The sequence below is a fragment of the Acipenser ruthenus genome, chromosome 6 (genome assembly GCF_902713425.1).
Source record: "Acipenser ruthenus chromosome 6, fAciRut3.2 maternal haplotype, whole genome shotgun sequence".
NCBI lineage: Eukaryota > Metazoa > Chordata > Actinopteri > Acipenseriformes > Acipenseridae > Acipenser > Acipenser ruthenus.
The window spans coordinates 15,812,296-15,826,111 of NC_081194.1; the positions used below are offsets into that span (position 1 = coordinate 15,812,296).

At 39.2% G+C, this 13,816-nt stretch overlaps 1 protein-coding gene across 1 annotated transcript; it reads left to right on the forward strand.

Annotated features, from left to right (window-relative positions):
- The first annotated feature begins 297 nt into the window (after window positions 1-297).
- LOC117410607 (fatty acid-binding protein, brain-like) lies at window positions 298-4,214 on the forward strand. The gene is made up of 4 exons (XM_034017275.3): window positions 298-525; window positions 913-1,085; window positions 1,616-1,717; window positions 3,955-4,214. Exons 1-4 carry the CDS (start codon window positions 453-455, stop codon window positions 4,003-4,005), a joined length of 399 nt encoding a protein of 132 aa, XP_033873166.2. The 5' UTR covers window positions 298-452; the 3' UTR covers window positions 4,006-4,214.
- The last annotated feature ends 9,602 nt before the right edge of the window (window positions 4,215-13,816 follow it).

Genomic DNA, 13,816 nt, shown 5'->3' on the forward strand with positions numbered 1-13,816 from the left:
CAGAGTTTAACAGGGAGCAGTTGCCAGCCTTTTAGTGTAGGTTCCCCGAGAAAGGATCCAGACAGCCTATGTTATTGTATTTTTTCGTAGGGCTATAAATCTAACTACATATTACAGTGTTAAGACTACACTGGATAATCTCATTGAATTACTTATCAATGTACAACACTCTGCTCTGCCCATATAGTCAAACCAATCACAACGTACAGATGCATTGCAGGAGTTAGCCAATCGTGGCGTTCAGACATAGTCCTGCGTCTAACTCCTCCCAAGTCCCTGGGTATTAATAGTAGCTTGAAAATGTAGCAAGTGTGCACAGGGATCTGATAGAACAGCGTTGTATATTTGTGACACACAGCAACTGTTACCTTAAAATTACTGTTGGTTACATACATATTTAGTTTATTAATAATAATAATAATAATAATAATAATAATAATAATAAATACAACATGGTTGACGCATTCTGTGCCACTTGGAAATTGGTTGACAGTCAGAATTTTGATGAGTACATGAAAGCCCTAGGTAAGTTGCAGGAACCTGCTACAGTACAGCATGTGAATTAGGAGACCAGTATTTTATTAAACAGCCGCGTAAGGCGAACTGTGTACTGCTATTCGAGTCTTTATACCATCAAGGTAATATAACTGCATTTGTTAAATTTGTTTTGCAAGTAAGGTATCTGATTTTATGAATGCATTTCTTTGAATAGGATAATGATTTAGAACAGTCGGAGATAACTTTATAAAGCTTTCTCCCTGTTAAAACTTTGTAGAAGAGCTCTGGTACCGGGTTATGATAGTTGTTATGCAGAACACTATCCTATATACGCTTTTAATCAAATCTTTAACTTGTTTGGTAACAGCTTTTGAAAAAGAGTGCATTAAAACGCGGTTTTATTTCATGTGGCAGGTGTCGGTCTTCCAATAAGGAAAGTTGGAAATGTTACTAAACCAACTATCATCATCAGCCAAGAGGGCGATAAGATTGTGGTGAAAACACAGAGTACTTTCAAGAACACAGAAATATCCTTCGAACTTGGAGTCGAGTTTGATGAAAATACTCCAGACGGCAGGAACTGCAAAGTAAGATGACTAGAATCAAATTGCTTTTTCACTGGACTGGGGTGTCTACTGTATAAAATCGTTTTTCAGAACTTGACAGATAAATGCTTTTTAGATTAATAATTAATTTGAAGTGATTGATGGAATCTATGTTAATGTGTCCTGATAGAGCATTTTTTTAAATGTCCAAACACATTACAATTACCGTATGTAGCCTCTAAGATAAATGCCGTCATTACAAAAAAAAAAAAAAAGGTTTTAAATCCTAATCTTGTGGCAAGGAACAAGTTAATCCGTGTTTGGACAAGTACTGCGAAATCTGACAATTACACGCTGGTGTACTTTTTCGCTGCAGTTTCGTTTCTCAAGTAGTCTACACAGATTTCACCTAAAGCACTCAGTTTTTGTTTTTTGTTTTTTTGTTGAAGGTCTGTTTCCCTATGAACAAATACATGTTTGTTTACGTATTGTATTGTAGATATACTGATTGTCTGTGTTGTATTATTTTAACACTAACACACACACACACACACATATATTAAATCTTGCAGTCCACTGTGCGCCAGGATGGAGACAAACTTGTCCATGTGCAGAAATGGGACGGCAAGGAGACCAAGTTTATTAGAGAGATCAAGGATGGTAAAATGGTCATGGTAAGTAAGATACATTTTGGAGTATATGTTGGGTTTTTCATGAAGTCCTATCTCCAGGAGTGTGCAATTTCTGAAAATAAACTTCAAAATGCTAGATAAATCTACTTGTTCTTCATAACAATCTACTTGCCTCCTCCCCATCGCACAAAACACACACACACACACAAAGTAGAATATAACTTGTAGGATTTCGGTTTTATTTAACAGTGAACACAATCAATCAGTTATTGATTAACAGGGGTGGATCTAGCCTTGTAGCTTGACTGGTTTACTAAGTTCTTCAAGATACACAAAAGGTTCCCTGTGACCCCACCTCGTCCAACACATTTATAACAGGACATGTTACTTTCAGTGTAGTTTGGAACACATTTGCTAGGACATTTAAATAACATACTTAGAGTACAACTATAATAAGCAGTACTTGGGAGTTATTCAAATATAAAAACAGCTTCTGCCTTCCCTCCCCTCCCCCACCCCGATGAATCCGCTGAATCCAACTCCTGGTGTACAGGTGTTTTAGTTTGTTGCATCACAGTTACAAAATCATTGCCAACTATTACTGCTGCTTTGTGGAATTCTGATTTTTCTTGACTCTCAGTTTTGAAACTGCTGAACCACAGATTTTTAAAGAACTTGTGTATATCCGGCCAGGTTTCTCTGCATTTTCTACTGTTTTTCTACCAAAATGCATGCAATATTTACAGCAGGCTCCATTAATTCTCCAAAGACAAAATATTTTTTTTGCTTTGTTTATTTTTTACATATTTTTTTAAACTGCGTACAACATTTTACAGCTATTTTTCCTCATCTAACATCTTGTCCCATGATGGCTAACTGGAACACTGCTGCAGCCGGGTGATCGTGGTTTCATACCCTGATTTGTTTTTTTGGGGGAGGGCAACTTTCTTTCTCTGCACTACTCTCACTGAAAAATAAATACATACATTACTTAATACATACACACGTTGCCATGAGATTTGCAGTCTGTATTTTATTTTAAAATAATAATAATAAAATGTTGTACATATCATCTCATATATAAGCATTTCATTTATATCATTATAAACATATTTGTGAATCTTCATGTTTTAATAGTTAAAACTCATATATCGCTTTTGTTCAAATCTAGAAAAAAAAAATGTAAAAAGAGCAACATTAAAATCAAAAGAAAAAAAATCATTACATTTTTGTCCAGGGGAAGTTTGTCTTGAAAAGCTTCTAAACAGTAAACTTCACGTTTTTTAAAACATCCCAACAAGTACTGTGAACGCTTGACCACAAAGTAGACTCAGAAATACTTTTATAAATTACACAGCACAATTTTTTCTAATCCGCTAATACCTTAGCGACTAAGGTGTTTTTCTTTAAACTTTACTAGATTGCCGCATTTAAATGTCAGGTTCATGTATTAAGAAAGCAGTATCACTTATTTCCTAATTTACAAGTTTTTTACAAGTGTTTTTCAAGCAACAGAACGAACATAGGAAAAATAAATAAATAAAAACTATTTATCCAACGGCAAAAGTATAACGGCAAAACTTCTTGTCCCTCACACAACTCTTGTTGTCCTGGGCGTCGGGTGATATGAATTGCACACATCTGTATATCAGTCACATACTGTTAACACGTATTTGGGTTAGCATTTTATGACACATAAGTTCTTATTTTTACAAAGCGCTGTTAATGTTGTAAACCTAAATTAATTAAACGTGGTTTATTCACATGCAGTAACCGCTGCGGTTATACTCCTACCTAAAACCGCCGCCGGCAGTCATTATGATGGTTACATTTTAAACAAACATCAGTATTAAAATGAAAGACAAACTATCGGAAACAACGCAAAAGTTTTATTCAAGCACATCGTATCAACCATTTGCACAGCTGAAACGCCATATTTAAATGAACAATTAAATATAAATGGTTTATTTTCTAACTTATCACATATAAAGCACTACTTCAAAAAATGAAAAACTGTAATAAAATAAACATTAGCTTCAAGATGAAATCTCTCCTACTGATATTTTCCCCGGGGCATTCTTGTACAGAAAGAATTGATGACTGCCAGGTCCAGTAGAGATAACAATAGGCTTGTATATGAAAATAAAACAATATTGTAGGTTAAAAAACGAAATTGTAGCTGGTGGAAGCAGGTGACCACTTGGTTCTTGTGGGTGTAGTGCAGGCTGTAGTGTAATTAGTTAATCATTTGTTTGTATTTTATTTTTTCTTGATCACAGACTCTCATTTTTGGTAATGCCCAGGCTGTCCGAACATATGAGAAGGCATGATTTCTGCTACGAACCCAACATCTCCAGAGTCTGTTTCAGTGAAATCTGTTGGAAAATAATATGTTTTTATAAGCTAAATTATATATATATATATATAATATATATATATATATATATATATAATATTAAATGACCTGAAGCAGTTTTATATGACATTATCTTTTGTGAACCTGTGCAAAACAGACTGAAATAAATGTCTTGAAAGTCCACCGTTGCTTCTTTATTCCATTACCTTTGTTTATCACCATTCTGTACTTATAACCTCTTAGCAACCCACTCTTTCCTAAACACTATTGAGAGCAACTAAATATTCATAAATCAGAGCTTTTCCAGCCAGCAGGACTTTATTCCAACCAGGACCCCAATTGTTTGACCCCACGGAAGATCAATTAATAATTAAAGAACTGGTTGACACAAAAGTCCTGCAATAGAATGTACAACTGGGACCAAGGTTAAAGAAAGAGCTTCCAGTATTACAACGGTACACAAGAATCATTTACATATATTGACTACTAAGACCATCGGAAACTTGAAGTGATGCATTACATATTTTAGGAATAAATAAGGGACGTTTTTACTGTCCAAGTTAACAATGGGTCTGACCTTTTTGCACAGTTCACATCCAGGTATTTTGTAAAGGTTTATGCCGAAGCTACAATTGTTAATGCAATGGTGAATGTAATTCAGAAGTAGTCTGCTGCTGTATGTTGCGCTGGTTTAATTTTAAAACTTATTTTTTATGTAAAGATTGAAAAATAATTTAAAAAAATATCTTTTTTAATAACGCTCTCTTTCACCCTTCATGGGATAGTGCAGTCCTATTTTAACACGTGTACAGATGCTCTGTAACAAATAATAACTTTGTACATTGTGCACTGCTCTATTAAAGTACAGCCACTTCAAACTGCCCCACTTCCACCATCTAGCAATACTAAAACCTTTCCCAGATAAATATTACATATATAATACATTAGAGGCAACCACATCCTTCTTATGTACTGTACAAAAAAGCTAGCCTGATAGCTACAGAAAATAAAACAATAATGGAAGCACCATCTTTAAAATACTACATTGCATGTGAGCTATCCTTTTCATTCAAGAATGGTCTAACTGAAAGCCTTGGTTCAACATTTTGCTGGTTCACTTGTCCATCTGGGAAGTGGGTGAAAGCCAGACCAAGACAAAAAATCTGCACAGGACACTAAAACAATGCTAAACGTCTTTACCACTCGATAAGGTACTCCATCTCTAGAATATACAGTTCTAGTCAAAAGTTTACATACCCCAATGGAAATGTATAATTTCTAGAAATTTCTCGAAAACAAATCATTTTAGGAAAAATCTTTTGTAGCAAAAGTTTTGCTTTTCTGGATGAGGGAAAAAAAGTTACAAGAAATAGATGTCTACCATTATTTATTTCAGCATTTTTTTTGCAAAACACCAAAAATGCTAATTCAAAAGTATTCATACCCTTTGATGCTATGATAGTGTTGTCTACAAGGTCCTAGACATTTCAATATGATAATGCAGAACCTAATTCTATAAAAGTCTAGAAAATGCTGGATTGTAGGTGAACATTCTTAGAGAGTATAAAAGGGTTAGGCATAGGATGATTGCTGTCATTACCAATAAGTCAATATGGGAAAAAGTAAAGAGCTATCTGAAGACCGTAGACAGAAAATTATTTATTGTCATAAAGCTGGAGTATACAAGAAGATTTCCAAGCATTTGAGTATCCCAATTTCAACTATTGTTTCTATTATCAAGAAGTACAAGACTCATTGTACTGTCACAATGCTCCCTCGGTCTGGAAGAAAGAAGGTTCTTTCACCAAGAATAAGTAAAAGAACTGTGAAGAAGGTTAATAACAATCCGAGATTGACTGCCAAAGATATTCAAAGTGAATTGACTGAAAGTGGGACTGGGGTTTCCATTTCAACCATAGGTCGAGTATTGCATGGTCTCAATTGCATTGCATGGTCTCAATGGTCGCAGGCCAAAGAAAAAGCCACTCTAAGGACAATCGCTTAGTTTGCAAAATGGCATTTGAATGATGGATATGAGTTCTGGTCAAAGGTTTTGTGGCGTGAAGAAACAAAATTCGAGCTATTTGGTCACGCTGATAGTCGTTACGTTTGAAGAGTCCGATGAGGCGTACAAAGAAAAGAGCACCATACCAACTGTCAAGCACAGAGGTGGTAATATCCTTCTAGGGGGCTGTTTTTCCTATAATGGCACAAGAAATCTAGTTCCAATACATGGTAAAATGGATTCCATAACATACCAAAAGATATTGGCCAATCATCTGAAACCCTCCGCTACAAAACCTGGTTAAAGTGCAACACAACAATTATCCAAAGCACACATCAAAATCCACTTCAGAATGGTTAAAGAATAAAATCAAGGTTCTGGAATGACCTAGTCAAAGTCCCGATCTAAATCCGATTGAGAATCTTTGGTATGAGTTGAAGAAGGCTGTGCACAAGAGAAGTCCTCGGAATTGGAATGAACTGGAATAATTTTGCATTGAAGAATGGTCAACAATCACTAAAGAATCATGCCAAAAGCTTGTTGACAAATATCCTAATCGGTTAAAAGAGGTTATTATTGCTAAAGGTGCCTCATCTAGATATTAATTTAATTTTCCTTGTCAGAGTATGAATACTTTTGAATTAGCATTTTTTTGCAAAAAGAATTGCTTTTTTTCCTCATCCACAAAAACAAAACTTTTGCACAGAAGATTTTTCTTAGAATTATTTGTTTTCGAGAAATTTCTAAAAATTATAAATTTCTATTGGGGCATATAAACTTTTGACTACAACTATACATATCAGGGTTCTCCCCAGGAATTCTGTATAGCTGGGTGGCACTTTTAACAGAAAAAATAAAATGGCCTTACCTTAAATATATAATGAGACAAAGAATTTGAATAATAATGTAACACCTCACTGGACCATTGTTAATAGGCGCTGGCCAACAGTTAGCTAGACTCGCCTATAATCACCAGTGTATGGTGCTCCCAGGTTCTTGTGTGCAGTCCTGAAGCTAACTTCAGTCCACCTTCTCGTTTGAGTTAGAATACAGGTCTAAACAGGTGGTGCCTCCCACTAGCTATAAGGTTGCAAGTATATAATGCCCCTACCCTAGGAACTAATCAACTGTATACACTCAGGAAGAAAATAACCATGAAGGACAAAGATGATGACTTACTACCAACAAGAATATATTGGATAATAGACAGCACTCAGAAACAGGTAGTAAGGCAAAAAGATTTACACATGCAAGCTTGTATAAGCAATTGAATACCTTCACATATATATGCAGTTCTACCCCATTATAATGTGCGCTTTAATGCGTTTGACGGGGTCCGTAATCAGGAGACGCATTATTTATGTTTTGCCTTATAACGAATGTTGACATTTTTGTTCCCGAAATGATTTACAATGCCCACAAGCCAAATTAATATTGTAGCGTATGGAGGAAATGAAGGAAGGAGACACACTCAGTTTGCAGGTACTTGAATCCACAGTTTATTGGGATGATTATTCCCAGCCCCTGTTAGCCTGGGCCACACCAAAAACAACAAACTGTCTTGCACTCTCACAGCAGCACGTTCACACAGCAGCTTGTCTCATTCGGCTCTGCCCGCGCTGATGTGGGCACCCCCCTATATGCTTTCATGTCCCCACCTCCCTGTTGATGTTCCTGCAGAAACCAAGCGAATAACGCAGTCTAATTCATTGTCTTTAGTGCAGGGGATTTTTTTCCTAGAGGAGCCCTCTTTGGAGTCAATCTTATCAAGAGAAGCCCTTAGTTTTTCTTTGTCTTAGCCATCCACGCAATGTAGATTTTGCAACATTTATATCTTTTGAAACTGCTGCTTGAGTTTCACCTTTTCTTTCTATGTCCACCACATCGAGTTTCATTTTAACAGAGAAAGTTTTAGTTTTTTGCTGTCAGCCATGCTTCGTACTGTATATCTGGAGCATTACACTTTAAGTAGCTAACCCCCTGCACTCTTGTTTATTAGTTGTTTTACTAATAATTACCTGTTTGTCTGTGAATTCCAGATGAATGTGAAGTTTCTTTCTTTTCTTCTCTCCCAGAGCCCCGTCCTTCCTCTCTTCTCTTCTTCCCAGCAGCCTTTTCTTTTTCTCACTCTTGCTGGAACCCGTCCCCTCGGTCTCACGATTGGACATTCAACTGTTTGTTTTCCACAGCTAGCCAGGCTGCACTGTTCCCTTGCAGGTTGAGAGTGACAGCATACTCCCGTCCTGCCTACATGGCTGTATATAATCCCTAGAAACATACAGGGTTTTTAGACTGGGTTACATCCTCCCCTTTCTAAAACGCTTTATGTCATTGTAACAGGGCGGGAGCTGGACTGACTATCTGACACATGTGTGGGACTGCAGCTATCATAAAGCACTAGCTCTAACCATGGCCTGACAAGATGGTGAGGGGACAATTCTACTCAGGCTACAACAGGAGCATCTAGCTACGGGGTGACTCCACTCTGTAGCACGCTGGAGAGCTTAACTACTATGCACCAAGTGTTTGTCAGGGGCTACATCTATCACTACCCCCCTGTGCACAATAGAAAGGGGCACATCACACAACTTCCCTGGCACGTCATAGGTCAGTCTCTTGACAAGCCTCACTTCTCTCTGTAACCGACGAGGTCCCCTGAGCTCCTCCAGCTCAGGTTACCACTTCCTCATAGAGTCCTGATCTTCAGGCTCAGATTCATCATAGTCCGGTTCTTTAGGGTTTGGGGATGAAACTTCTCCCTGCCGCTCAGGAGCATCATCCTCAAAACTTTCACCATCCAGCCCCTGAGTGGCTGAGAGGGTTTGGGGTTTTCAGTATTCGATAACTTCTGAAAGACGAAAGGCACCGGAAGTAGGCCTTATGGGTGCTCTTGGTAAAGCACAGCTCTTAGACCGTCAAAACTGGAATCCACATTCAAGGTATAGGGCTTAGAGCTATCCACAAAAGCCGTGACAAGGACGTGGGTCAGGCAGTAGATGATGTCCTGAAAAGCTATATCACAAGGCTCATCCCATTGGCTTCAAGCGGTTCTGCTACTAAAGTACCTGGGTTCATGGTTGCTCTTGACTGCTCTATTCTCCTTCTGTGCCAGTGGATATCCCTTTGTTAGGTCCGTCACTGACCTTACAATGGTAGAGTAATTCTTGACAAACCTGCTGTATTATTCAGGAGCACAAAGATTTTAGAACAGTGGGCTTCTCACAATTCGCCACTGCTATGCCCTGCACTGATACTATATGCCCAACATATTCACAGAGGTCTGACAAAACTGACATTTATTCAAAGACAGTTTTAGACCACACTCTTCAAGCTGGTCCAGTACCTTCAACAGCCTGGCTTCATGTTCCTCCAAGGTTTTCCTGAACACTATTAGCTTATCAAGATATACCAGGACCTGCAATAAATTCATGTCACTGATGACCTTCTCCATAAGACATTGGAAGGTGGATGGAGCTCTTGTTATGCCTTATGGCATCTTCTCAAACTGGTAGAATCCAATGGGGCAGATGAAAGCAATCTTCTCTTTGTCATCTTCATTCATGGCTGTCTGATAGTAGCCACACCTCAGGTCTAACACCGAAAACCATTTGCTCCCGGATAAGCTATCCAGAGCATCATCGATCCTAAGCAGCGCATACTGATCTGGCACAGTCCGTTTGTTCAATGTACAATAATCGCTACACATTTGGATTGAACCATTTTTCTTCCTGGCGGCCACAATCAGGGAGGCATAAGGGCTCCGGGACTTGAAATAATGCTGGAATTCATCAGCTCTTCTAAGTGATTCTGTACTTCACAGAATGTGGAACACTTTCTGAATGGGTGGGGGTCAGTCAGAAGAATGTGGTGTTCAACTTCCTTGGCAAGCCTCGCGTCCCACTCATGGATGGACAACACATTTACCCTCTCAGCCATCTTGCTACGTCTTTCCATGCTTCAGGGATAGTGAAATCCCCAAAGTTAAAAAGTGTTGGGTCAATGCCTTGCACATTCCTGTCTTGATGGTTTGGCACTGCCACTGATGAGACACAATCTCACTCTACTCTCACAGTTAGGTCGGAGTGGCACTGAAGGTCGCATTCAGCCCCTGCGGAGATCTTCATGGGCTCTGGCACTGTCCACATGGCTGAACCCCGGTGCATGTCCACACTCTCTGTCCTCTTCATGGGTCTCTGCTCCTGAAAAGCTTTAGAACATAAGGGGTGGATGCTCAGTGTCTTTATGTAGTTTGGTACAGCAGCTTTTTCATAGAGCTGCCTTAAACGGCTGAACAAACTGGCATTAGTACCTATATTAACAGGCACATGATTTGGGCCCTTGACATCTGGACACACTAGTGCCATTATGGTAATTTGTTGGGTAATCCTGATAGCCTCCTTAGAAAACTATAACTCTGCTACCACATGCCCTGTGTAGGGGTATCTGGAGTTACTTAGTCCCCAAATGGCCGATCCCTAAACAGGGTGTAGCGGTAGGTGTCCCAAGTGCTTCTGGAATCACCCCTCAAAGATGATGGTGACCTGGGAACCGCTGTCTAGCAATGCTGAGCATGGGCTTCCATTCACTTTGACAGAGATTAGTGACAGTGGCCTCTAAACCTTTTGGGATCCACAGGACTGAGATAACCTCTGGCTTTATACTCAGACTGGAGCATTGTAGCTGGGGAGGTCCAGTATGCCCCTTCACTGACCTCCCCTGTCTTTTCCCTGCTTTTTCTTCAGTCCAATTAGCCTCTGTCTAAATCTACAGGTTTCTTGCATTTGACTGCAATGTACCCATCCTCGCCACACCGGTAGCAAAAGAACAAGCTGTTCTCCGGCTAGCGTTGTCGACCCCGGATATGGCAGTGGGCATGCACTGGGACATCACGAGGCTTCGAGCTGCTTTCCGCAACAGTCGATCCGTCACATTAGAAACTCAGATAACCTCTCTTTGGGTTGTCGAGTGGAGCGGAAACGGAAGTACAAATCCTTGCCGCTCTCCAAGCACCTGAAAGTTTCCTCTAACACCTTTATATAATCTTGGTGGTTGGCATCGGGGTCAATGCCTTCAAACTCTCCCAAATGCTTGTGCTTCTCTCTGTGAGAGCAATCACACTCATGGACCATCTGCTTGGTCTGGTCCATCCAGTGATAGAACTCTTGGAGCAGTAGGAAGAGTGCCAGAAAATATCCTCAGCCTCTTATATGAGCTGCCATCTATGGGGGGTTTCACCACTTTTTCTAGCACCTCACCCATGGTACGGATAATTGCTTCGGTACTTGCCAGGGGTGGTGCTTCAGTGGTGCACAGCTTGTTGACATCACTTAGTGTCTTCCCCTCTGCCTGTAATAAGCTAGCTAGTTTGGTTGAGAAGTGTAGGTAACTTCCATTGTGGATGGGGAAAGTCTCCCAGCAACCAACAGAGTCCAAGGGGCAGCCTGTCGGGTGGTACCCGCTGCAGGTCAATTGGTTGGCAACACTTGCATAATACCATTAAGCTGCCACTAGCCGAGTGAAAAGTCTTTCCTTTGACCCTCACTCTACCCAACACTTTGATGGATTGCAGTGCTTGTGTGATGTAATCAGTAGCAGCATCCTCTGGGACGTCAGTAACCAGCACAGCATGTGCGAGCTCCAATCCTTCGCCTCTACGCCACTCAAGCAGATGGGCCTGGTTAAGGCCAGTTGCTATAATATAAACTCATTGTCCTGGGTGACTTGGGTGTGAATCTGACAACTGCTAGACGAGAATGGGGATCCCAGCGGTGCCTCCAATGTAACACCTCACTGGACCTATGTTAATATGGGCTGGCCAATAGTTAGCGAGACTTTCCTATAATCCCATAATCATCAGGGTATGGTGCTCCCAAGTTCTAGTGTGCAGTCTTGAAGCTAGCTTCAGTCCACCTTCTCGTTTGAGTCAGAATAATTACAGGTCTAAACAGGTTGTGTCTCCACCTAGGTATAAGGTTGAAAGCATATAATTCCACACCCTAGGAACAAATCAACTATATATACTCAGGGGAAAAAAAAAACATGCAGAACAAAGAGGATGACTTACTACCAAGAATAATATATTGGGTAATAGATGGCACAGGGTAAACAGGTATTAAGGCAAAAAGACTTACACATGTAAGCCTGCACAAGCAATTGTATACTTTCATATATATATTTTCACCAAGAATAATAACAAGCTAGGGTATATAGATTATAAAGGTAACATTAACATTATACCACACGATGAAAAAAGTATGAAAACTCATAATGATAATTCTTTTTAATATGTAGACTATAGAGATGGAGTAATCATGTGGTATCATTTTCAAAATGTTTTGCATTGTTTTAATGCCCCATCAGGGAAGTTTTATACAGACGCAGCTTTCACCCACTTCCTTCTATCTGTATGCATCATGTAAATCTTGCTCTTTCATTCTGTTTTACTTTAAAAACATCATCAACTCGGGCAGCTTTTTATTCAAATGATGTTGCTTTTAAGGCAGTCTCCATGTAAAGCACCCTTAATTTATGTATAAAACAGGTCTAAAATCTGACAGGAAAGGCTTTTCGAATGTCTTTTTTTTTTTAAATAAAAACTTTGATCAATCACACCTCATTTAACAAAAGCGTGTAACAGGAAATTTTCGGAAAAAAAATTCTGAACACCAACACCCCTGTATTACCAGAACTGTCTAGTTACTTTCCTTTCATTAATTTAACACCACCCCATTAGCCATCTAGGTTAATGCAGCATTCATGATTTCCATTACATGAGAGTAGGTGTATGACAGGGTAGCCGTGTGGTGACGTCAGGCCAGAAACAGGAACAAAAATGTTCAGGAACAAAGTACTGCAAGGCAAAAGACACTTGTGGCGCCATTTATTTATTTAAAGAACCAAAATAAAAATAAATATTTAAACACAAAACACACTTCCTCACAGAGCGAAAAAAAAAAAAGATGTAAACAAAACAAAATCACGAACACAAAATAATACGAATAGGCTGGGCAGTTGCCTTCACTGATCCTACTTATTTTTGATTTTTACCCTTCTCTCTCTCGCTGTCGTTCACTCCTCTGAACACCTACCACGAGTGCAGAGAGCTGCAAGCTTTTATGCAGGTGACCATCAAACAAAACCTACGGCTCTTCAGCGTCACATTTAATAAAACAATAACAAAACAACACGGCTACGCTGTCATGTTTATAAATAAATAAATCATAATAATAATAATAATAATAATAATAATAATAATAATAATAATAATAATAATAATCAAAAACATATATATAAGCAGTGTTTTGCCCTGCCCCTTCTTAATAATGTGCAGGGCTCTCTCCTGCTGCCCCTGCTACAAGGTGTTAAAATGTCATGCTGATCGCCAAGATCAGCATGAGTCAGCTCTCGCCAAGATAAGAACCAACTAAGACATAGCTTCTTTTACTGTAAACTAATGTGATCCATCTGATGAAGTAGATATCCTTCAGCCTAGTGCTGATGGCTGAAGTGTAATGCTGGCTCCAAGGATCAGATTATTTTTGCCTCCCTGGCACATCAGCACACACAACGCCTGCAATGCTGACTCCAGGGATCAACCACTGTACAGTGGCACCAAAACAAGGGTTATTTTTTACTGATCAGGACATGGTTGTATTCTTCAAGAATATGGGGCAATGTAGTTTCAACAAGCAAGGTCCACCACTTTGCCAATTAAATTAAAGTGAAACTTAAAGAAGTGATTCAAGATCATGTGTTTCAGTTGAGACAAATGATTCTGGCT

Bases quoted from the DNA above. Each gene is read 5' to 3' on its own strand.
- LOC117410607 (XM_034017275.3), top strand. From the start codon at position 453: ATGGTTGACGCATTCTGTGCCACTTGGAAATTGGTTGACAGTCAGAAT. The intron at 1,086-1,615 runs GTAAGATGACTA...TAAATCTTGCAG, and splicing joins CAGACGGCAGGAACTGCAAA to TCCACTGTGCGCCAGGATGG. The intron at 1,718-3,954 runs GTAAGTAAGATA...TCTTGATCACAG, and splicing joins AGGATGGTAAAATGGTCATG to ACTCTCATTTTTGGTAATGC.